The sequence below is a fragment of the Triturus cristatus genome, chromosome 4_1 (genome assembly GCF_964204655.1).
Source record: "Triturus cristatus chromosome 4_1, aTriCri1.1, whole genome shotgun sequence".
Taxonomy (NCBI): Eukaryota; Metazoa; Chordata; class Amphibia; order Caudata; family Salamandridae; genus Triturus; species Triturus cristatus.
The window spans coordinates 561080209-561107122 of NC_140585.1; the positions used below are offsets into that span (position 1 = coordinate 561080209).

The 26914-nt window shown below is 46.2% G+C and overlaps 1 protein-coding gene across 2 annotated transcripts in view; it reads right to left on the reverse strand.

The window, feature by feature from the left end:
• Positions 1-26914, reverse strand: part of SEMA3C (semaphorin 3C) — a 590590-nt gene that overhangs the window by 158864 nt on the left and 404812 nt on the right. For both annotated transcript variants that reach the window (XM_085652883.1, XM_085652882.1), the window contains one exon: positions 13163-13307. In XM_085652883.1, the coding sequence (XP_085509009.1) occupies positions 13163-13307 (145 nt within the window). The remainder of the gene's footprint in view (positions 1-13162; positions 13308-26914) is intronic.

Sequence of the window (26914 nt, forward strand, 5' to 3'; positions counted from 1 at the left end):
AGAAGGGAGTACACAGATATGACTCATCCATGAAGTGTGTACTCTGCCATTGCATAATCAAGACTCAGTTCCAAATGTGTGACCTACTTGACCGTAGTGTAGGCCGGATGCAGAGGTAGAGTACGTCAACGAGAAACGAGTAATGCGGGCCTGTGTCGCGGAGGCCGTGATGTTCTGAGGGGGTTGCCAAGGTCGCTGGCCTCGGGCTTGGAGCTTGGGCGGGAACGTGGTGGGCCCCCTTTGACACACGCCGGTGTCGGCAGGTGAGCAGTGTGGCCTGGCTGCACAGGGGCGGGCCTGACGGGTTCAGGGTCCAGCGGCCCTGGTACACAGGTGCACAGGATCGCAGGCAACTCCGCTCATGACGACGGCATCGGCCTTGTGGCGGGTTCAGAGGCGCCACCCTGGCAGAGACGTTGGACATTCCGGAAGAGAACCACGCCCAGGGCTACTTGCTTTTTATTCACACCCCCACGCTGGCCTGGCGCACGCCGGGCCAGCCCACTCTGCTCACGCTTACAGGGGGGACGTAACAGGCTTCATTCCCACGATCTTCCCCACTGGCTGGGGTGACATGGTTGCGCCCACTGTCCACTACACTCCATACACCAGAGGTGTATGTCGACATGGATATGAGTGTGTTCTGCATACTGCAATCTGTCCATCACATCTACGCCACACTTGGCATTGTGTACTGTCCCATTCATGGGTCACTTGCCTCCTTCACACATGCCTGGTTCCCACCTCTCCCCACATTCTGCTATTGTGTGGCTGAGGTGCCATGACTTTGATGGCTCATGTACATGGCTAGCCCAGGTTACCACAGTAAGTTATGCTGTTGTGTCTGGTGGGTTGGCATGTTGTTTTGCATGTTGTATGTGATATTGTGCCGTGTGCATTGCCAGAGTTGTGAGTCGCATGGTTGTGGAGTTGAGGTGTGTGGGATGTTCATTTGGTACTTACCAACGAGCAGTGCATTTCCATTGGTGCCATCCTGAAAGCACTGGTTGATGTAGGACTGCCGGAAGATGAAGGTATCATGCACACTGCCTGGGTAGTTGGCGACGATGTTGGTGGCGATTCCACGGTGTTCGAATGTTGCCTGCACATTGATGGGTGGCATGTGCTTTCTGTTGAGGTAATTGTGTGCTGTGTCACCAGGGGGCACAAGTAGGACATGTGTGCTGTTGATTGCCCCCAACACGTGCGTGCATCCAGCTATGGCGTATAATCCTTGCTTGGTCTCCAGCTGTTCCTGCGCATTGTGGTGGACGTATGGGAACAGGGGTACCAGGCTGATGATGGCATCTAGGACAGGTGTGAGGGACTTGGATGTGGCTGGCTGTGAGACTCCTCTGACTCTGGAGGTTGTAGGTTGGGAGGTACCAGAAGCCAACATATGCAGTACAGCTAGCAGCTTTGTCTGGGGTGGGATGTTGGTTGTCTGCTGTGTTGGTGCCATCAGCCTGTTGGGCGATAATGGTCAGGATGCGTAAGATGGTTGTCCTTTTGAGCCTGTAGTGGGCAATGACATCCTCTGGTGTTAGGTCTGTGAGTCTGGTGCATTTCCTGGGGGTCTGCTTTCTTTGTCCGCGCTGCTTCTGTGGTGGTCCGGGGGAGTGGCGGTCCTGGGTGTAGTGGCGGTGGGTGTTGTGGCCCTGTTGGGGCTCCGAGCTGCATGATCAGTGGCTCCATGGCGTCTTTTGGTCTTCAGGTGTGGCTGTGATTTGGGCTCCCTTTTCTGTTGCCGGTGGTCGTCCGACTTTGCACCAGGTCAGAGCAGGTGTTAGATTCCTGCTGCTAACACGCCTTATCGCATGTTTTGTGGTCTTGTCGCCGATGTGGCTGGTCGTTGAGAATGTTGAGGTGTGGTGTTGTCGTGGCTTTTTGCTCGGGAACGCCTACTCTGCATCTCATTAGCGATAGTTGCCGTGGTCATCTGTGGCGATGTTTTTTGAGGATGCTATTGCCGGAAATCTGGTGATATTGGCTGTTTGCACCAGCTTGTGAATGAAGCGGTAATTTTATCGCGACTTTGACTGCGATAAAGTGCCAATAACTCGGCGATAGCTCCTTGATTATATGCCCCTTATTGTGAGAAAGCAAAAGACATACAAATGATGGAAGGACTGCAGAACAACTCAAACATTCACCCCTCACTCAAGAGATCTGTGTTCAGAACTTCACAGCCAGACCACTGGGAGAGGTCCCGTGTACCTGGGCGAAGACCATGAGGGGCAGGCTTATGTATTCCTTCTCAGTCACTAGAACCAAGTTAACAGTCTAGCACTCAGTGGCTGCCAAACAGGGGCTCAGCACCTTTCTCTCCCCTCTAAGCCTGTTTTTGATAACACAGAATTCACCCCAGGCCTCGTGATATGGGCTTTCATTGTTTGGACAGAGAAGGGCTGATTTTGCCTTTGGGGCTTCTTTGAGGAAAACCAAGCAAAAACCTTTGAGGGACTCAAAAACGATTATGGGAATCCCAAGGCAGAAAGCTACCACTAATTTCAGATCTGCCCCTGGATCTAGTACAGTACCATAAAAACAGACTCCACGAGGGCACTCATGCCCCTTGAGAAATTTCTTCAGCAGCTCACCTCCTTTAAATACTTAGGGCCTCATTATGATGTCGGTCAGAGTTGCCTCCAACCGACACCATCGCTCCCTGCCATGGCCCGGCCTGACCCCACCCAAGACTGCATGGCTTCATCAGGCTGCTCAGGCATTAATAAATCAAAATGATAATAAAATTGTTTTACCGTTTCATTTTTCATCTGCTGGCAGTGGAGCGCAGCATCTTCCTGCAGTCCCAGCCGCTCCTCTGTTAGGATCTGCTCCTGTGCCCCGGGCCCAGGATTACTGGGTCCACTTTTTGTGGGCTTGGTAAGGGGGGGAATCCTGTAATTGCCCAGAGGGGTACATATGACCCAAGGGAGGCTTCTCCAGGCAACTCGTAACAACGTCCTATATGATCCGCCATGTTTCAAACTGTTTGCGGTTTTATTATCACGGAGAAGTGTGACTATGAGTCAAGTTTGAGGCATGCCTGAATGTGGCTCACAAAGCCACATATAAAGTGGTTCTTTCTGCCTTAAAAACACAACTTTATACTTAAGTGAAAAGAAGGCGCACACTACTACTAAAAATTTGCTTTTTTTGCTAATTTTGTGTGGGCTTTTATTTTCTGTTATCAATGCGTGACTTCTTGCAAGGTTTCTGCAGGAGAATGGAGATCTGGATTATTATTCAAAACTGCATTCATTTTATAATAAATATTAATGTGCCAATGATAGACAATCTGCTGTTGTTTAGGAACTGGCAGGGATAACAACTGGTGTTCGGGTTCAGCCTACACTAGCATACAAATATGTAAACAAATGTTTCTGAGTGATCACTCTTGACAACATAATTTATCTCTGGACCCCAAAATGTGGTTTCCAGCACCAAATAATAATTCAAACCATGTAAAATAAAGGTTATCCTCAAAATAAGCAAAATAAAAATGGCCACATTCCAATATTCCTTGCTGAGTGCAAGCTTGTGGTAACGTTTTCCTTTCGTTATTAAATCCTTAAATAGTTTATGATTTGATCATAGATGGCTCAGCGGATGGTGATTTTCACAGCAGGATATTACGATGTTGAATATTTCCTTTGGACCATTAGAGAATACAAGATATAGGTGAAAATATATGTGTATCGTGGCAGGGAGAAATTTCAAAATGAACAAATATGGAATGACTGGTCCCATCCTATCCAAAAATATAATTTCCGGTTGAATGGTTTGTGATGCCACCTTCGCTCAAATACACTTAAAATTAATATAAATATTAGGCCTGGGCGGTAAATTCCGTTCCGTTCGCGGAATTTGCGGAATTTGGGTAATTTCGCGTTCCGCAGAGAACGCGAAATTGCCCAAAAATCTGCGTTCCGCGACTTTGCGAAATTTTTTACTTGTTCGCGTTCTCAATATGCGTGTTCATGAGATATTTCACCCCGAGCACGCAATCAGCGATCGCGAACAGGAAAAAAGTATCGCGAACAAGCAATTCCGCGTGTTCGCGGAATTTCTGCGTGTTCGCGGAGATTTTTTACCGTTTCGCGGAGATTTGCGTAACGCGATTACGCAAACTCCGCCCACCCCTAATAAATATAGAACTGAAGGGCGGAATTCAAATGACTAAACATTTGGAAGACTTTGGTGAAATGCGGTTTGGCTGGACTCAAGTAAATAATAAATTTGTCCAGCTGGAGGAGAAAATAGTGTGGCATCTTTGGCTGCCCTTGATAACATGCCCTCAGTTTTTTGTTTCGCCCACAAACTGCTCACATTATTCATGGGGACACTGTGACATCATTGGCAGACTCAATGAGCACAGTTCAACATTGTGGAATATTATCTCAACATCGGTTCGCAGCGGCCTGCTTTAAAGACATTATCTTTTCTGCAGTCCATTAAACCGATCCTCCAAAGGGCCGGTGGCCACTGTTCAGCGTCTGTACTGGCCTCACTGATGGCTAAGTGTGTGAGGCTGTACTTCTTCATGTCACCTGAGAAGGTCCCGGACGCTGATGGAAGCCCAGGCTGCCTTTCTTTAAGGACGTATATGTTGCAGGGACTAGAATTGCATTTAGAAATGTTGCATGGTGACAGGAATTCACTGTCACATCTTTAAAACAAGCATTGGCATAGCCAATAGGTCTCGCCTTTGGGACCTTATAAGTGTTTAGCCATGCAACAGTTGCATAATTAAATACTTATAAGGTCCCAAAAGCGAGGCCTATTGGCTATGCAAAGCGGCCGCGGAAGTGAAAGCGATCACGATCAAACATCAAAGCGGCCGTGCTGCCCCGAAAGTGAAAGTAATTGCGGTAAAGCGCGGCGCGCGCGCCCCGCGCACATGCACTGTAGCTCTAGGCTGGCCTGGTAGCACTTTTTGGAGCCCTCTCAATAAGTCTCGCCAGACCAGCGCATGCGCTGGGTCAGGCGAGACCTAAAAAAGCAGATGCACCGTTCATTTTCAATATAAAGAACAGATTTTTTAGGATGAAACTTGGATTGCTTGACGATGACGACTTGTTACATAGTTATATATTCCATGCACTGAAAGGCCACATGTGTACACACGTATGCATATTTGCATACATTGAAGCAAGTATTGGAATTTTTGATCGGTTCCCAGATCCTCAAAAATGGTTCATTCTTATCATTCATCATAGCTGAAGCAACTATTATTCTATTCTTTTCTTTAATTTTCCCTAGGCACACAACATATTTTATAAACAGATTATAAAAGCACATTTCAAATTAAAGAGTTTGACCAATTTGAGGGCTGCTGACGTCGTTAAATGGCTGAAATGCTGCTTGGTGCCTCAGATTGAGAAGGCGGTGCAACAGAAGTGCGAGGGTGGCACAAAGGCGAAAGGCCTAAATGGGTAGATAAATGGTGCTGAAGGGTCAGGAAAGTTATGCAGATGATGGGTGCTGAGGACAGTGGTTCAAAGGGTTAGAAGTGCGTTGAGATGAGGTTGAGAAGATTGACCGATGGGTGAGCAAGAGTCGCTGAAGGGATGAGAGTGTGTTATTGAGGAGGAAGATAGGGATAGTTGAAGGCAGTAGTGCTGAAAATAGAAAGTGTTGAGGAGGTGGAGAGGATTATGCTAATGAGGTAAGTTTATGCCCAGGATGATGGTGTCATAGTGCGAGGACCGTGCTGAGTAGCGCTCTGAATTCACCAACCCGCAAGAGTCATATCAGAGGCCCCATTCGCCCTATCACTCCTTATGACTTCACAGAACGTGACATCACATCACCTTCAAGACAGATTACATCAAGGATTGTTAAGTGTCTTTTGGCCTCATAACATGACATGAAGGGATGCCATGCGTCCTTTTGCTTTCATAACTTAAGATGAAATGGGATCATTGAGGACACATAAGTACAATACGAATACAAGTAATGATGTAAGAAAGTTACTAAAGAGGACAAGGGGATATGTATGTTGCAAAACCAACAGTTTGATGCCATGGAATTCTAGGTGTGCTGCCATTATATGCCAGAAACTCAGGCAAGGGCATTGTATGATCAGCCACATATGTATGATGTACAGTCGCTTGCGCCCAATTACACATTCAAATCAAACCACCAGACACAGCATGAAATAAAATACCCTGGCGCTTCTTGCAATCTTAAGGCAACACCATTATATTCCATGGCACAACCACCATTATCCTCAAATGTATCCAACATATGGCCTCAAATAAACAGTGATCGCCTTAAATGCTAAGAAATAACCACCTTATGCTTTGGCACAACCACACGTCATATTCCCAGGTACAATCTCCTTATGCCCTAGCCTTGTTAGACAGGCTCTGAAATTTCCAGGCAACACATGAAATAACTAAGAATAGCCTACTAATGCTCATGTAAAGCTTCAAATACCCAGGCAAACCCTCAAATTGATAGGCAGCCCTTAATGTGCCCAATGACAATCACAATTTGCTTATGAACAAACAACCATTATAGGCCTATTTATAACCTCATATGCACCGTGCAGCTTTATACCTGCATATGTCTAGTGGAGCCTCATATGTATTCTTATGATCCCATGTGCCCATTGAACTCACACATATGCAGGTACAATGCTTAATTTGAGCCAGTGGTTTTGGATGCTCAGAACCAGTACTTAATTGTCAACACCTGCACTCATGACAGTCTGCTATGTGGTGGCTCTGTTTCGTCAAATTGAAAAAGGAGCACCAAAACAGTAATTATTAATTCAACATTCGTTAACAATGACTAACACTTGCCATCTAACCTATTCTTATAGCTTTGGGGGCATGGAATATTCTGAACTGTCATACTTGTAGGAGTGTGATGGTTACTAGTTGTGTTGGTGCTGTCATTGGCAGTGTTGGCGGGGCAATGCATGGTGCAAGCTGCAGTGACCTCCTGATGAGGGACCTGGCATTTATTATTTTACACCTTAAGCACTGCAAAGTCTTGTGTGTCCAGGTGTGGCCCAGTGCCTGTTCATAAGCTGTGCTTTTACTGGTGCATTTACATAGTGCAGCCTCATATGCTCCATGTGCATTCCTGTATTTAAAGCTATCACCTCATATGCCCAGTACAATTTTGACCAGGTATTCCTAAATAAACAGTGTAACCTCACTTGAGTAACCATAGCCGCTTATGTCCGTGCAGGCTCATATGCAAAGGTCGAGCTTGGCAGGTCACCAGGCAGGTCGCTCCCCCCATCCGCCACGCAGCCCCCTGTGGGTTGAACCTCCGTTGCCGCTTTTGCCGCCTGACTGCTCGCTCCCTTTTTTATTCTGTACCCCTGCGCTTTGCTTTCTGTGCCACTTTGTTTTTTCATTCTGTGCCCCTGTGTTGTGCTTTCTGTACCCCTGTGCTCTGTTGTCCCTCTTCCGCCGTCTTTTCCCGCCGTTTTTTCCCCGGGTTTTCCCCCGCCGCTGAGCCCCTGCGGCCCCGACCCCTTCACTCCCATTGGCCGCCCCGCTCCCACCTCCCAGCTGCTCCTCCTTCCCTCTGCCCTCATATGGAGGCCGCGAAGCGGTGGTAAAGAGCGACCTTTGAGCCTGTCACCAGGCAGGTCGCTCCCCCCATCCGCCACGCAGCCCCCTGTGGGTTGAACCTCCGTTGGCGCTTTTGCCGCCTGACTGCTCGTTCCCTTTTTTATTCTGTACCCCTGCGCTTGGCTTTCTTTGCCACTTTGTTTTTTCTTTCTGTGCCCCTGTGTTTTGCTTTCTGTACCCCTGTGCTCTGTTGTCCCTCTCCCGCCGTCTTTTCCCGCCGTTTTTTCCCCGGGTTTTCCCCCGCCGCTTAGCACCCACGCCCTCGCTTCCACGGACTACATCCTCCTCGGGGACCTGAATTTCCACCTCGAGAACAACAATGACGCCAACTCCACCGCCCTGATCGCCAACCTCGCCAACCTCGGACTCAAACAGCTCGTAACGACACCTACTCACGCCGCTGGACACACGCTCGACCCCATCTTCTCCGCAAGCCCCCACGTCTCCTTCAACCACACCACCGAACCACACTGGACCGACCACAGATGCGTCCACTTCACCTTCAGAAAACCCACCACTCACCACCGCACCCAACAGCTACCACGCCGCTGCTGGGGCAAGGTCACCGAGGACCAACTGACTACCGCCCTCGCCCTGAGACCACCCACCGACCCCACCGACCCAGACACCACCGCAACCAACCTCACACAGTGGATCAACGACTGCGCCAACACCCTCGCCCCTCTCAAGACCTCTACAACCAACCACACCAACAAGAAAGCCGCCTGGTTCACCGAGGACCTCCGGACCTCCAAGCACACCTGTCGGAAGCTGGAGAAGAAATGGCTCCACGGCCGAACACCAGACAACAACACAGCCCTCAAGAGCGCCACCCGCAGACACCACCAACTCATCAGGACCGCCAAGAAGACCGCCTTTAAGGACCGCCTAGACAACAACGCACACAACACCAAAGAGCTCTTCAGCATCGTGAAAGAACTCTCCAACACCAGCTCCAACACCAACGACATCCTGCCATCTCAAGACCTGTGCGACTCCCTGGCCACCTTCTTCCACCGCAAGATAACCGACATCCACGACAGCTTTAACTCCGACCCCCCCGCACCCACCACCGAGTTCACCACCCCTGCGACTACCACTCGCACCAGTCGCCTGACCGTCTGGTCCAGCATCAGCGACGAAGACACCATCAAAACCATGAACTCCATCCACTCCGGATCCCCATCGGACCCCTGCCCTCACCACGTCTTCAACAAAGCCAGCGCAACCATCGCGCCCCACCTCCGGAAAACAATCAACTGTTCCTTCGAGACAGCAACCTTCCCAGAAAGCTGGAAGCACGCCGAGATCAACGCCCTTCTGAAGAAGCCCAAGGCGGACCCCAAGGACCTCAAGAACTTCTGGCCCATCTCCCTGCTCCCTTTCCCGGAAAAAGTGACCGAGAAGATTGTCAACAAACAGCTGACCCGCTACCTCGAAGTTAACAACATCCTGGACCCTTCCCAATCCTGTTTTCGCAGCAACCACAGCACCAAGACCGCCCTCATCGCCGCCACTGACGACATCCGGACCCTGATGGACAAAGGAGAAACAGCCGCCCTCATCCTCCTGGACCTATCAGCAGCCTTTGACACGGTCTGCCACCGCACCCTATCAGCACGCCTCCATGATTCCGGTATCCAAGAGAAGGCCCTGGCCTGGACCACATCCTTCCTCTCCGGCAGAACCCAGAGCGTCCGCCTCCCACCCTTCCGCTCCAAAACCACCGAGATCATCTGCGGCGTCCCACAGGGATCCTCCCTCAGACCGACGCTGTTCAATATCTACATGGCCCCCCTCGCCTACCTCGCACGACAACACAACCTCAACATCATCTCCTATGCCGACGACACACAGCTGATCATATCCCTCACCGAAGATCCCCACACCGCCAAAGCTAACCTCCACAAAGGAATGAAGGCCGTAGCCCACTGGATGAAGGACAGCAGACTGAAGCCGAACTCAGACAAGACAGAGGTCCTCATTCTCGGACCCACCCCATCAGCCTGGGACGACTCTTGGTGGCCCACGTCACTAGGCACAGCCCCGGAACCCACGGACCACGCACGCAACCTGGGGGTCATCCTCGACTCCACTCTCTCCATGACCAGGCAAGTCAACGCCGTCTCCGCGTCCTGCTTCAACACCCTCCGTATGCTTCGCAGGATCTTCAAATGGATCCCCCTCAACACGAGAAAAACCGTTACCCAGGCCCTCATCACCAACAGACTCGACTAAGGGAACGCCCTCTACTCAGGAACTACAAACAAGCTCCTGAGACGACTCCAACGCATCCAGAACACCTCGGCCCGACTCATCCTCGACGTCCCCCGCCGCAGCTACATCACACTCCACTTGAGAGGCCTGCACTGGCTCCCCGTCAACAAAAGGATCACCTTCAAGCTCCTGATCCACGCACACAAAGCACTGCACAACACCGGACCCACCTACCTCAACAACCGACTCAGCTTCCACACCCCCACCCGAAGCCTCCGCTCAGCCAACCTCGCCCTCGCCACAGTCCCTCGCATCCGAAAAACCACCGCCGGCGGCAGATCCTTCTCCTACCTCGCTGCCTAGACCTGGAACACTCTCTCCACCACCCTACGACAGACCCAGGACCTGCTGGCCTTCAAAAGACTCCTCAAGACCTGGCTCTTCGACCAGTAGCACCCCCCCCTCCCCAGCGCCTTGAGACCCTCTTGGGTATGTAGCGCGCTTTACAAATGCAGTGATTGATTGATTGATTGATTGATACCAGCATGGATAGGCTCTTTGCAAAGAACATCGGATCTGCAGGTGTACATACCAAGATATAGCACAATATTCATCGCTGTAGCCATTCGTCGGTGTACCTGTTATGCCTAGTAAAGCCACTGGCGTAACGAAACTGGAGGGGGCCTCCCTATAAGGCAGGTGGGGAGGCCCCCTCCGGGCTCAATCAGGAGCTCTGCAGCCAGAGTGCTGTGCTGAGGGGGACCCCTGGAACTTGCAGGCCCTCCGCACCGCAGGGGCTGCGGGGGCCTGTGTTACGCCCCTGAGTAAAGCCTCAGAAATATAGCTTCCCATGTGATGGCATAGAGTCCAATACCGGACAAAGCCTCAAGTGCATAAAATAAGCTTCAGATGCTTATTGCAACATCCTATACAGATTTATAGCATATATGCTCAATACAATCTCATATAGGAGTGTGTAGCCATGTATGGAAACGTAGAGCTTCTTACACAACACAAGACAACCTCATATGTTCAAGTATAGCCACATATATGCTTCCTAGTAGGCACAGAGCCGAGGTAAGTCCTGCTTGACCCTCAGTATATTTTCTGATATCCCACTTCTAAGATCTGCGTACGCGCTGCAGAATGGAGGGACAGGATGGTTGGAGTGTGCACACAGTGAAGGGATCTGCAGGTGTTGGTGTTAAGTGAGGCAGAGACGAGTTTGGAATCTCCACCTCTCATCATCTTAGATGCGGGTGGATTTAGGGCGGCTGAGGTGTGCAGGCACCACTGGGCAAGTGATAGAGAAGCACTGAATGCTGGTGACCCTCTCACTTGAGGGCAGCTGATACCAGGTCCAGCTGGGTAAGGCAGATGTGTGCCCTCCAGTCATTTGCTAGTCTTCACCTGGTACCAGGGTCTCCCGGAGCTTGCTTTTGCTTTTCCTCCCCATGCCATGAGCGGGTGATGTGGAAGAGTGACCAACAATTTCCACCCAGTGTCCCTCCTCCAACCTTTCAGCAATAACATGAGCTTGTTGTTAGAAAAGGAGCACAGAATGGAAATAAAAGCCACATTCACCTTTCAATCCCGCCCCCCCACCCCCGCACCCCTCAACAGCCTCCTATTTACTACTGAGGGTTTAAGGGAGGGCCAACGGGAGATAACTGCAGACTGCAAACCTCTTACAGTGCATTCTCAGCAGGGCAGGCCCTGCAATGTTCAAAACACAACAAGCACAGGTGGCTCCAAGGGGAACAAAAGAGCAAGCAGCTGCAGCCGGCAATCCTTGATCGGGTTTGATGTCGCTAAGGGGGAGTCCGGTGCTCCACTCATTGGAAGACTGGCTCAGGTGACAGCAGTGAGACTTATCGGGTTCTACTAGTGAAGGGTGACTCACCCAGTACTCACAGAAGTTGACAGAACCCCCTTAAATTGTGCATACGTGGCGAGCAGAGGCATCTATCGCACATTAGTAAAATCAATTTCGTCAGAATAAATTTGCCATCCCCCATTAGTACCGAAGTTATTTTTACACCCCTAAGCTGGCTGTTAAGTTTTACAAAAAGGTTCTGAAAATATGCCGGGTCGTTAATAATCATGTCCCATTGTGCCCATTCCATTTTTTCAGTTCGTTCAACAGCAGAACAAAGTCACTCTTGTTCCAAAGGCACGGAAATTACCGGGACATGACCAGAACGGACAGCTGTGTTCTTTGACTAACGAGGCCAGAGCGGTGCCATGCCAGACATAAGAGATAATACACGTAGCGTACTTCCGGTACAGTAGCCAAATAATTAGCCAACAATCAAGAGTCATTTCCTGTTTTCGTGAAAAGCTGTAACTTCAATATAAAACTAGACATCAAAGCCAGAAACGTCCTATTTTCTTTAATCATTGCTAAACGTCTGTTTGTTATAAAAAGGCCAGCTTGGGAAACAGAAGGAATATTATTGCTTGTGTTCTTGTAAAGAGCTTCAAATATGTCAAAAATCTGTTTCACTACAGTTTTTTTAAATGGAGAATAATATTAATATCCTGCGTAACTGCTACCCTTTAATGCCAGTGTCGAAATGACTAACTCTGAAATCTGCCCACAGCTCTCAAGAAACACTCCTACTAGACCGTAATGCGGTACTTCTAAGCGCCCACTGCCTCATTATCCTCCAGTTCCCTCACAAACAGATATTAATTTCTAAACCACCTGACACTAAACTTACCCCAGGCCTCCATTTAAAGGTCCACGATGAATCCGCAACACCGAGGAAGTAACAGTCTAGTCCTGGATGTTTGACCTAACTACTTTAATCTGCTAAATTAGTGTAACTGGTGTCAGGCACGAGCATGAAGTGTACATCCACCACAATGCATGAGGCTGTTACAAAAATGGTCAGGACTGGAGAATTATGACTTTAGTAACATGGAGCCTTCTGACAGCCTTATCTCTACTGGCTTTTGTTAATCATTACTTCTTTACAAATAAAGCTCTCACATGCATTCTCAATGCCCCTTACGCCTGCCTTTTCATCTTTTATCCTCCTGAATACCCAACCTTATTTCTATCATTGTCCCCTCCGTGGAACCATTTGCAGTATGTTCTCTCTTGCAAAGCTCCTTACCACCACCATAGTTCGGTTTTGTTACCGCCAAGACCTTGTTTTGCTTTTTCTACCTCCACAGGTAGAGCTCTAGTTCTCATCATGGGCTACTGTAAATACTGAATGAGCAACTGAAATGTTCCACTCTGATATGAGAGTTGTGGTTAAATAAGTGTTGTTAATGCATTATTATTCCTACATACCGTATCATCAACACCTGAAAAGCCCACATGCTCTGTAACTTACCGTGCCGGGTCTCGGGTAGGGGATTCTGCCCTGGTATGGAATCATCTGGTGGTTCGGACCCTCCTTGTGTGCAAAAGGTCCGTTGAAGACAGTCTGGATGTCAGACATGTGATAAACACACACTGCAGAGCCTTTAAAAACAGAGCTGCAAAAGCAAGGGAAACATGAGTGGCCCAGGCATACTACTCTCCAATACAAATCAGTTCATAAGCTTTTATCATTTCATTTATCCATTGAAAAGAGTGCTCTCCCTACACCTTCCCCAAGCGCAAAATCTGGGTATCACTATTGATGATTCGCTTAACATGCATTCTCAAGCGGTGAAAGTGACGGCTACGTGTTTTGCCATTCTTAAATGGTTAAAAAAAATCTGTTGGATGCTTCCAGAGTCCACTCAGAAAACCGTGCTCAATGCCTTGATCACGTCAAGGCTGGACTACGGAAATGTCCTCTATTTGGGCTCAAACAAAGCCGTAACCCGAAGGCTGCAGATGGTACAAAATTCTGCAGCCAGGCTCCTGTGCAGGGTCCCAAGAGCCACCTCCATTTCTGCTTATTTACGAAACTTGCACTGGCTCAGGGTGGAGAACCGGGTCAAGTTCAAAGCCCTCAGCTTTATGCATAAAATCAAAACAGGAAATACCCCGAAATATCTTCAATCCATGGTCTGTCCCTACGTCCCCTCTCGAAACCACCGCTCCTCCACGCAAGGGAAATTCATCGTACCCTAAATCAAACTTTCCCGGACAGACGGAAGATCATTTTCTTATCTGGGCCCCTCATTGTGGAATACTCTGCCTACAGCACTACACAACGAAACTGACTATGTTCAATTCCGCAAATCCCTGAAGACGTGGCTTTCTGACAACTAACCTGCCGACATATTTTCATCTACGTCTCGGACCTGCTTTTGCGCCGGGAAACCCTTTTGGGTAGCTGTTGCGCACTATAAATTCAAATTCAAATTCACTTACTGTATTGAGACCAGCAGTATGGTTGGAAATATTATGAGTCAAGAAATGAAAGTCAGTCAATGTCTACATAGCTCATCTGACTGCATGCAACACTGGAGATCCCACTGGTGCCAATGCCTTGTGAATCTCTCTCCTGTGTGGTTAGGAAAGGGTTCATGTGGCAGTATTGCCAGGAAACAGTGCAAGGAAGTTACCTCAGGGCTAGAGGTCAGGGGGCTACGGTTATAGACAGGGCTGGACTGGCTTTAGCGGGCATCAGGTGTTTTCCCGGGAGGGTGGGGCCGATTTTGTTACTGGGGTCTGGTTTTGCAGCATTGCTGCAATATTGACTCCCATTAACAAAAGCAGCAAACAATCCTTCCAGCCTCCGGGGCAGGCAGTGCTTCCCCAGGGGCCAGGCAGCCATCCCGGCTGCCAGGGCTGGCTTCAGTTCCCAGTCCGGCCCTGGTTATAGATGTTCTGAGAAGGGGTAGGCCAACAGAAAGGTAAACATTGGACACAGATTTTATTGAAACATCGGAGGCTATCATTATGCATACACCTTTTATTGTTGCCCAATCATGCAGCCCTTTAAAGAACATTCAATAAAACACATCATAAAACATATATTCCAAATTGGAATCTACAAGCAGAGTAATAAGCCTCTGCCGCAAAAACACAGTCCTCTTTTAATTCTAAAGACACACAGATGATGGACGGTATGCAGAGGAAATCAAACATTCGCCCCCAGTCAATAGATCTGGGTTAAATCCTTTGTTCTTTTGCTCACCATGCCACCCCAGTTTAAACCGAGCCATATGCAAATCTGTCTTGACACTGAGCCTCATGGGAACAGTCCACCCCGAACTGCTAAGCCAGGTCCACACTGGACTGGAAATAAGCATCCTGGGACTGGTTTTGGGGTATCACCCCTCATCAGACAGGCTAGCTTGAATCCAGTGCCACAGTGAGCCTGGGACCCATGTCTTGGCATATCCGGCGCACTTAGGGTGAGAAAGCAAAAGACACACAGATGATGGATGGAGTGCAGAGCAAATCAAACATTCACCCCAGTCAAGAGATCTGGGTCTAAAACGGGGTGACATGGTGAGCAAAAGAATGATGGATTTAACCCAGATCTCTTGACTGGGGTTAAATGTTTAGATTTGTTCTGCATTCCGTCCATCAATTTTGTGTCTTTTGCTCTTTTAATGTTGGGACAGATTCTCTCATTCTTGACTTGCTTCATTTCTTAGATCCTCATCTCTGCATTTGTCCACTCTCGTTCAGCCTACGCCCCGCTCTTTTTGTGAAGACATCCTGCCTACTATCTGGCTCCACTGCATTCTACCATTAACTCATTTATTAGGTCTGTCCTTTGAGACAACTTTAATCATTTCACTAGACTATTTTCTTTCAACAAAATACATAACATATATGTTTAGAGGGAAATTTGGTCAGCAGGCTTCATCCATTGTTCTGGTAAACTGACATTCACATTTTGATTTAGCCCATCACGGCATACAGCATAAATTAGTAGGCCAGCCTACTTTTTCCATTTACTTGCTACATTTCAACTGGCTGCACCGAGCCTGTTCACATCTACCTAAAATAGTTTCTTTCTTTTCAGTGGCACAGGTGATTAAAAGAGTGCTATTTACTTTATTTTCATAAATACCAGGTATTCTTTAAACTTTTTGTTTTAAAGACTTTAAGTGGCATTCTTATATTGTAGCTTCCTGAGATGAATCCTTGGTTATGTGGTGATTTATCCTTTTTCTCTTCACAAATAATAATAATAGTAAATTAAAAGACTTGCAATTTAAAACAAATGCTAATAAAACTGAATCAGAGATTTGTTTTAAATGGCAGTATTTTATTGCAAGCATGTGACAGCCACACTTTGGAGGCAGCATGGTTTATTATTTGTATATATGTGATGAATGAATGCAATAAGTAAAATAAATATTAACCATTACACTAGTTTGCAAGGCTCAGCTATTGGTTTTGCCAATGCTTGTTCTTCAAATGCACCGAATTTATATGTGAATCGAATTTCTAGGATGCAGCAATTAGCCTCTTGTTTGTCCCGGCATTAACTGCAAAATAATGCCTGAATATCAGTTTAATCAACCAACCACATTTTGATTTTATTCCTGAAGGCCCTATAATTAGGTTCTGCTCCAAAATTAAGAGGAAGCTCATTCCAGAGTTTACTAGAATCGAAGCAAAAAGACCTGCCGCCACTCTGAGCTTTTCTGATTCTAGGAACCAACAATAGAGAATCAGAAGATGAGAAAGAGTCCATGCTGGACAGTAGCCTTGAGCAAGAGTTTGTGGTCCATTGACCCATCTCAGAGGAGGACTTGTGGCAAATGCAGCGTGCCTTGAAGACCACTCTTCTGTCACCTGGAAGTCAATGTAGACAGTGTAGATGTAATGAAATATAAATTTGCACGGGTAAACCTAACAGAGGTCCGGGGGCATTGTTTTGAATCAATTGCAGTCTGTCTGTAAGAGTAACAGGAAGCCCTACATAAAGATAAGTACAGTATCCCAATCCAGACATAATCACTGCCTGGACAACATTCTTAAATTGACTCAAAGGTGGGGAGGGCAGGATCTTATGCTGCAGGCGTAAACAGTAGAAAAAGGTTGAAATAACTTTAATGACTTGGAACCAGACAGATAGCTTGCTGTCAACAATCACCCCAAGATTATTTACCAAATCCACAGGAGTTGGTAGGTGTGATAGTACAGTCGGACGCCATCTAAAGGACCAAAGGTAGACCGAACTACCAAACATTGATACCTCAGTTTTGTCTCAATTTAGTGCCCTCATTAAAAAGAATAGTAATCTGGGTATTGTACGCATACAATACAAGTTCAAATCCAAAAGAATGAATAAGCTTTGCCAGATGGGCCACATACATCAAATAATGTAAGGCTCAACGATGTCCCCTACGGAATACCACCTGCGAGAGGTTGAGAAATTGAACAGTAACAGGAGAGCTGAAGAGCTTGGGTCCTGAACATCACAAATGAAGTTAGCCATTCAAGAGCTTTCTCTAGAATACCAACCAGTGCAAGTTGTTTTAAAAGCATATAATGAGATGCACAGTCAAAGGTAGCACTCAGATGCAGTTCAATGAAATCCTATATCTAGTGTTTCACATAGAGACTCAGTAGCTGATAATAAGGTGAACTCCATACTAGGCAGCTGCTCATTACCGTTTGATCAGCATAGGGCTTTTTCAAGAACGGAATTAGAAGTGCCTGCTTCAAATTAATGCAGTACAGTCAAGAACAGAGATGCATTGCATGGGTTAGAAAGGACAGGAGTACGTCAGGTACTAGTAAATGAAGAATGGGGGGGGAGGCATGGATCAAATAGGGAACCAGATTTGTTTTGTGCAAAAAAAGTCCAATTGTTTCAGCGGAAGAAAAACAGAACTGCATTTATGGCTTCAATAAGTTTAAGCAATTCAGGTTGAGATAAATAATTTAAAACATCGGAAATAGAAAAGCGATTAGCTAGTTTAGTATCCTTTTTCCAAAGTATAAAGAAAGATTATCACAGAGCTATTGAGAATCTGTAATGGAGGTAGCTAAGTGAAGATTGCACATTTTTAGGTCGAGCCTAGAGCCAGCGCGCATGCGCTGCACTGCGAGACTTATTGTAGATGAGTAGGAAATAGAAGCCCCGCCCACTCTCCACCCATATTTGCCATTGGCTTGTGTCATTATCTGTCCTAAATGCTGGCTTCTGATTCGTCAATAGGCTTGTTAGTCCTTCCTTAATACTGCCTCCTCTTCATTTGTCACCTCCCATGGTGACTGGCCTCTTTTCTTCAGTTGTTACACAGTACGTGTTATTTAGACTGTGAGCACTATTTTCTTTAATGAGGTTCTCCTACACTGGCACGACATGCTTTGGTGCCTTCTTTACTCCATCCCTCCCTCCCGTTGTCCGTGCTTTCTCCCTCCCAAACACCACTGCCGGCCCTCCCATTGGCCGTGCCTTCTCCCCCCCACCCACCCTCCCTCTGTTGTCATTGCCTTCAACCCACTGCCCGCCCTCCCTCCTGTTGTCCGTGATCCCTACTATTTGTAATGCAATAGTCTTGCGTAAATACAAGACCTATTGCATTGCAAATGCTTGTTGACAACTGTGAAGACTTCCTGTGTGGAGTGTTTAGCAGCATCAATTTTCTAAGTAAAATATCCTCTAAAAAAGTGATTATTTTTCTTTTTATATAGTTTTAATGCTGGCTGGGAGGCAACTTTGCCTTCCGGGCTATACATTAATTGCCAGGCTCTCTCGACTTTCTTACAGCTTCGATTGGCCTTAGCTAGCTCCTCTGTGTGGTAGACAGTTTATCTTTAGAAATGTTCCCCAGTAGCAGCAAGTACTTGAGCGCTGATTCAAAGTCTGGCAAATTAATGTGCATCTAACACACCCACGGGAAAAGAAAATGGTATGATGATCTGAGCAGCCAAACACAATAGAAGGTTGTGTTTTGTGTAGCTCTTGTGGAGCAAATATATGAAAGAATATGACCTGTGGTATTTATTGCTTGACTGATCTTTTCAGAGAGTCGTAGAATAGCCATACATTATTGTATACATTGAGCAACCTAGGAGCAGGACATGACAACATACATATATTTACATCCCCCAATACAATAAAGTTAGAACAATTGATCGAAATTGGTGCAATTCCATAGGCTAGCTCCTGGCCAAAATGATTATTTGAGCCTGGTGGATGGTAGAGTAAAACCCCAGACATAATAACAGAGTTGTCGATTGCAATCTTGAAAAATAAAGACTCTTCTCAGCTAAATATTTCGTCAGAGGAAGTGGAAATTATTAAGAAAGTTTCATAACTAATGGCAAGAACCCTCCCCCCTCTTTTTGTAAAACGATTGCAATGAACAATCTATCATCCAGATGGCATGGTAACTTGGAGGTCAGAATTAGAAGCCTCATGCTGCCACGTTCTGTTACAAACAACACATCTATTTCAAGATCAGTGATAAACAGCTCTATCTCTTCCTTGTGTGCAGACACAGGAGGAACATTAAGGAGGAAATAGAGCAGGGCAAATATGCTAACAGATTAAGTAAAAACCCACGCATCATAGTATTAGCCGAGGGGGGATATGGCAGATATTGAGTTTTTCCTCCCTATCAAAGCTAGGCTTGTATTGCGTTCTTAATTTCCATCAGCTCAGGTCTTGAGTAAATAATTGGAAGGAGCAGAATCCAAGGTGCAGGGTGCACACGGGCTTTCTTGAATGGGAGTCCCTAGATGGCAGCCTAAAATACAGGCAAGTAAAAAGAGTGGAAAGACTATTCATGAAAAAGTGGTGGGCTGTCTAAGAAGCCTCTTAACTTCCACCCATGACGACAAACCGACTCAAGTGTTCCCCCAGACATAAATAAATATTAAAACACCATTCACACAGATCTAAAATAAGAACAGCACAACACCTCAGACACACTCACGCTAAATGAGAAATTCACCAATAAGTTGCAAAAGGTACCAGGAAAACAGAGAATCGGTGGCAGAGTTAAGACAGAGTGCAAATACTGCTTTCAATTTGATTCTTATTGGATTTGCATTGGGGTATCCACTTCTGGAAAAAACAACAGTTTCCGTAGCTTTTAATTGAATGAAAATAACTATGATGATGATGAGTCCTCACAGAGGCAAGGGAAGTGGCGAGCCACACCCCTTACTGGCGACACATTGACGCACATTGGGAACATGGTCCAATGTGGAGGTAAGTCCTGGGGTAATAGCGCTTCAAGGGTTCAAGAGCGTTTGAGCAGGTGCCTTTTCAGGGATAGAAGTGTAGAGCACCTGGCAAGGTGAGGCTGAGGATGAAGCTGTAAGGCCCGCATGAGCAGATAAGAGTAGAGAACATGAAAGGACATATGACTGACGCATAAAGTGTGAGTCAGCAGGAAAAGTGCTAGATCATTCCCAAAGAAGGACTTAACGAGAAGATAAAGTGGAAAGAATGTGACAGGAGTCCTCCACAGGGAGAGCGATTGATATAAAAGGATATGAGAGAGAAACAGAAGAGGGATAGAAGCACTCGTGTGAGGGGTGAATAAAGGACAGATGATGACGTAAGAAGGTCATCGTCATGTGAAGGCTCTAATAGGAATGCTTGTGAGACTGACATAAGCACTGTGGGCCCACAAGCTGGAAAGTAAACTGTCTAACTGAGGAGTGATTGTAGCACTTACAGGTGTGCAAAATCTCGAATTGACGTAAGTGGGGGGGTCTTTCAGAGATAGCACATCCTAACCTACTTTTCGCAATGAAACTAAATCACACATCGCCGTGCCACACTAAGACATAAAGCAGCCTCGGGTTTTATCTTCCGCTCTCCCTCTGTGGAGCTGGCCGTGTGGTCCTGCGTGAGGACGCTCGGCTGACGTCATGCCGTTCATTTCCACTCCTCTTTCTGCATTTTGTGCATCAGCATGTGCTCGCGGTGTTAATGGGAGTGCAGCACCACGGCCTGCAGTGTCTTGTCTCCCGTTTTGCAGGAGTCAATGCGTTCCCATGAAAATGGCGCTCTGTAAACACGACACGCCTACGGAAGCCCCCAGCGGTCAGCAGATGGCCTCGGTTTGGAGCGCTCATTCTAGTGCAGTTGTGGAAAGAACTGTGTGCAGCGCTTTGTGTCCTCTGAGTTCCTGTGGCTGGCTTTGTTGCGAGATCCACCTTTGTGATTTCATTCACAGTTTGCTCTTAGTTAATCAGTAGCTGTGTGTGTATTGTCCACTTGTGAGAAAGTGCAGTAAAGTTTGAGTTCATGCTTTTATATATACAAGGTTGTAAATGACCCCCCTCAGCTTCATTCATCCCTTTGCACCTTCTGCTGCTGTCCCTCCCACCGTTCGCACACCCACTCACACACGCCCAGCTCACTAGACACAAAAGTCCCAGAGGCCACCTTAGTTTTTGAATTCATAATTGTTATTATAAAATGATACGCCATGGCCTCTTGTCTTTCTAAACCACTCGACACTTTTCACACACCTCTGGACCTACATAGCCATCTATTTGGAGGAGTATCACCGACACCAGGCTCTTTTCTGTATTTAATAAAGAATACACAATGCACAATTGTAGTAAGTGAAGTAGCACTTTAAATAAGCATGCGTACAGTTGCATGTTTTTCGTACTTGTATGCGCAACACTCTATTTTTTACCTTCCAAAAGACACAAAGATGACTTTAAAAGGTTCTAGTAGCTGCATACTGCACACTTACATATATTCAAACATATCTTGTTTACTAGTCTTTGCCCCAGGTTGATCGGCGCATCATAGAGTGGTGAACGCACAAGGATGATTCCAGTGTTCTATGCTTTTTATATGTTTATTAGCACTCATACACAAAGGATGCTTTCATATCAGCAACAGTGGAGCTTTATAACAAAGGGTGTACTGGTCAACGCAGACCAGGTGCTGTGTGGTAACGTTCAGTGCAGGAGCACTTTAGCTCGGTATTGTGTATTTAGTGGTAAAGTGCACGTTCTGCTAGGTTACATTTGTAGGCCTAATTATCAGATTGTGTGCATGACTTCTGTTCTGATTAGTCCTGAAACTCTCTTTACTTGTTTATTTAGTTGTTGCATGTTTATGAAGCTGTTACTGAGTGGCAATATGAAAGATTTTTGCTTTATTCTCAGTTCAGCACACCTTCATAGAATGACCACTAACTCAGATGTTTTTTTTTTTTAAATGTATTTATACCTTGCATTTTGTAGACCACACAATTACCTAAAAGGTATCCTGGCGATGAGAAGAAAGAACAGTGAGCATACCTATCCAGAGTAGGCCAGAATACCAGAAAAAGGCCACATTTGCTAAAGGTTTGCGATAAGGTAGGTTAAGCTCGGTAGAACGACGGTGCACCACAAGATTGTTCCATTGATCCTCGAAGGTTTCCCCCAAGGTTCCATGTTGTCTCTTATCATCTTCAACCTCTACAGGGACTCACTGGATGCTCCACTCACAGATAGAGCATTAAAAATGACCAATATGCCAATGATAGACAACTTTACTTGACAGGCTTCCCTGCTTCAGATATCCAACACCTCGAACATTGCCTGCATACCATCCAGACCTGTATGTCCAGGCACCTACCTGAGTCAAACCAACTAAGACAGAATTCTTGTTATTTGCCAAGAAAAAACAAACAGTTCAAATATGACTTAATGACATGAACCTTAATGACTTTGTACCTCTAGCTTTCACTGAATGTCATGTCACTTGGATTCACAGTGGACACCAAACTCACCCTCAAAGAACAGATTGCCAAAAAGCAGAAAGACGACACGCTGCCAGCTCTCTCTTCCAAAGATAGAGAAACAGTTCTTTCCAGAAAGAGACTTCTGAAATGCTGTTCAAGTACTCTCGCATCTTGAGAGTGGTTATGTCCTGGTCTATGGCATGTCAGAGTTCACATTTGCACTCCTTAAGGATATCCTACACAGCACAGCGTCTCATCCAGGACCTGAAGAAATTCAGTCACATCACCCCCATCCGGCTGGAGTTTCATTGGCTCCCCTTGCCCGTCCACACATTCTTCAAAACGAGCCACATTCTTTACAAAGTCATGATGACAAGCACCCTCACTTATCGTGCAGACAATCTTAAAATCTCAGGTAATTCTTGGCATCCCTGCATCCAGGACACCATCAGACTGCAAACTAAGAAGTATGAAAAAGAAAAAACACAAGGCAGCAGGTCTTTCCTACCTATTAATCATTTGTCAACACCCCGATACGCACTAGGGCTGCTCCAATTTATGAATGAAATGAAGACACACTTCTTCAAACAACAATGTATCCTAATACATTAATAGTTCACAAACCAGCTTTCTCTCTTATTGCATGTTGACTTTGTTTGCCTTTGACTCTGAACAGCTCACAGTGGCCTTTTAGCAAGGACCGAGATATAGTTTCACCACAAACATACAAACAGTACTTTGCAGCAAGAACAGAGAAGAGCTGGCCACAGGCATGGGCACAATTCAGCTGAGGGACCAGAGCAGTTTGGCAGCAGACAATCTCATGAGGCATGATGCGGTGTAATGTAGAAATTTGTTTTGGTGCTAAAGGGGACACACGTCATGAAAGACCTTGTGGGTCAATCTAAGGGATTTAAAAATGATATGTTTTTTTGATGGGAAGCCATTGAAGAAACTAAGCAACATGTGTGATATGATTCTGCAGCAGAAGACTTAATATTAATCTCAAAGGTGCCTTTTTTAGGCATTGAAGAAACTGAAGAAGGTCAGAAGGAGAACCAAGGTAAAGTAATTTGCAGAAGAAAATGGGACTGATAAAGTCTGCTTGAACTACCAAGCTTCAAGATGGGCAAGGGAGAAAAGGCAGGATTTTCCTCAGCGGTGCCATTTAGAAAAAAAACAGGTGGAGAAAATCCTGAGTGGAGAGAGAAAGAGATCCTGATAGAAATGAACCCCAGACTACATACAGAGGTGGAAGGGGGAGAGAAGTGCCAAGATGAGTGGGCCAGAAATTTGAAGGCCAAGATCGAGGGCTTTTCTGGCCACTGATCATCATCACTTGTAAGCTTTATGGAATTGTTGCTCATCAATAAGACAATATAAAGAATGTACTTTTGAAATTTCTTCCTTGCTGCACAGCATTGGTCATCAAGAGTTCCCAAAATGTGGGTGTTGTCAAATACTACATGAGGCAGAAAACAAAGGGTCAAAGAAGTTGTGCACATAGAAGAATATGGAGGCTGGCAAGAGTAGGACTCAGGCAATCCCATTAGGACCACCTGGAAACATTCCTTAAACTCTGAAAGGTAAGGAGGAGCATAGACTATCCAGGCACAGTCTTGGAGCATCAAGGCGATCGCGAATGCAGGAAGATGGTCAACAAGACAGGTGTGAGACACCATATAGAAGGCCGCGAAGATATAGAGCAGGAGATCGAGAACTGAGATAATGTGGGCATGCGCACATGGGCATGGGCATGGGCATGTGCACAAGCTACAATTAAGCATATACATGTGGCTTTTTGTTTCTAAATAAAGGTTTGAAACCCTATTTTTTCCATAGCTGCAAAATATTCATAAGTTCTAGAGATCGTATCATGAACCACTGCTCTAGCTCAAAGCAAAGCTGAGGAATAGAAATGGGTGAAATTCCGGTGCAGAAAGGAAAAAAAAAAAACAGGCATTTCATCTGTTTTTTCCACCGGTGGAATTGGAGCTGATAGTGAGTGAAGAAAAACTGCAAAAAGCTCAGTTGCCTCTAGAAACGCACTGAGCGTTAATGCAATGTAGGTACCTTACTGATAACCACAATGAAGTGGATATTTTGCCTGGAGCCCTGATGGTGCACTTGAAAACAACTTCCTCAGCAGGAAAGTCTGTGCCGCACCTGCCTGCAGGGTCCTCTCGGCACGCTAGCAGGTAGGTGTCGCACGCAATCACCCCCTTCTGGCAAAGTTGTTTTTAAGAGCACTGTCAGGGTCCGGCCATTGTAATAGATATATTTAAATGAAATTATATTTATCTAGTGCTTACTACCCCTGACGAGGCGTCGAAGCGCTTTACGCCGGGGAGCACGCTGCTCCGGAACCCAAGGTTAATGGTTAGTTTGTTATGTGATTACCATTAAGTTCATCAAAATGGCCGCCCTGACTATGCTGGGTGAAACAAGAATTCCTCGTTCTGTTCATTTCTCAATGTATGGAACGAGAATTTCGCCTGTATTCCTCCCTTTTCCAATCGAGGGGAGGCAGATGCGGAAACAGAAGAATTACGCATAGTTTCGCAAATGATTGAATAAAAGTAACTCCGCTCATCCCTTTATATCTGTAATGTCTAAAATATGGATTTATAACTCTGAATTTCTCCTAGTCAATGCATTAACTGCTGACAGCTGAGCTTAAAAATAGAGAGACAGTCACTGTTTTCAAGCTGTTTTGTCAGCATTGCATACAGTTACTCAGTGAAATTTCCAGTTATAGGTGGTATCCGTTGCAGACAATGCAAACGGGGAAACACGCAGGCTCTCGGCTCTCCGCTGTGCCAGTCAGTGCATGTGTTCGTGACAGGCCCGAGGTACTTCAGCCCAATGTGTATTCCTGCATAAAGTCATTTCTCTGGCCTGAATGTGCCTATTTGTTTAGAACAAAAGCTGCCTTTGAAGGATTCTGGGCGTAATTACGCGTAAGAAAGGTTAAGCATGCATGTTGACAAAAAGTATAACTCCAAAAAGCCCCAGGGGTAAAATGTAAATAAGAGTATGAAACAAGAAAGCATACACCTTAAGTACCGTAAAACAGACTTCCAATACTGCTTTCCATACCACAAATGTGGAACAGTTGTTTACAGAGAGTGTTTCTGCCCAATGCCTACCGAGCCTTTCTGCAGTTTATGCGACGTGTTTCGCCCTGGGCTTTGTTCCTTTCACACAAAGTGCCTTTGTTCGTTTATGAATCAATTTCTGCCAAAGATGAAGCCCCTGAGCCACAATGACCGATTAGAGTGTGAAATCCAGCGCCTTTGTGATTTCTCACACAATTCTCTCACTACCGCAACTAGGACTTAATCCGCTTCTGTTGACGCTATTGTTGTATTTCTAACTCATGTGTTGGTGCTGCAGTAAGTCAACCGCTGCAGAAAAGGTGGTCTGAGCAACTAACACTAAAAGTATTACCAGGGTCGAGACTTCAATGGTGAACTGTGCACTATCCGCGCCCTTTCCCCCACCGAGACAACAACCACAATAAACAACTTTGACTAATAACTGGAACACGTTTTCACAGATGAGACATTGAAGGAAAACGTGAGTGAGAAAAATATCACAAAGCGCATTCAACCGGAGGAGACGTGTTTGTTGATATGCTTATTTCCATAGTGTATATGTTGCGTCAGGCAGGACGTCACGCTGTCTGGCTGCTACAGACTACTCGGAGTAATGGAAAACGGAGTGTGAGGTGTAGAAATTAGAGCCGGCTGGTATAAATTAATTTTAGGTTGTTTAAACACTTCAGTTGCTATGGAGACAGTTAGGAGGCCCTTTCTTACGAGTAGGGAGTCTACTTGAGTCCAGGCTCACTTGACAGGGTATGAGATTTTTAATCTTAGTTCGTGTATGTGGGTGCGTGTGATAAGCTGTTGTGTGGGGGCATCTCACATGTGTTACATGTTTGTTAAAATGCACGAATAATGAATGGTGATATTCAGTGCGGCCACATAAATCTGCCAGTATTTCTGATGTGCCACACGTGAAAAGCATTAGAAGAGGGCTCATAAATATAAGAGGATGTTCACTGAAAATTATAAGGACAGAGAATATCCAGAAAATATAAATTCGCGCATGATGTGGCAGCTGTTTTTTTTTTTTTGCATATTTATATAGCGCGAACTCGACCCGAAGGTATTGGAGCGCTGTACACGAGCACCGTATTTACATTACACATTCAGGCACGGGGAGATTAAGTGATTTGCCCAGAATCACAGGATGTGGACGCGACCTTGAGGCTCGAACTCTGTTTTTTCTGTCCCAAAGTCGGTAGTTTAAGCCGACGGACCACATCCTCTAGGGAACGGTGGCAGGTGGGTGGCTTGAGGGGAGGTGGGGAGTAGAAAATAAGAAAAGAAAGAAAAAGAAAGAAAACTTACCTGCTGGTCACGTCTCTAACCACCGCCTCTCCGCCACCTCTCCTTCATCGCAGGAGGCACGTGGGCTCCCAGGCTCCCTAAGTCAATGACAACGCTGAAATGCAG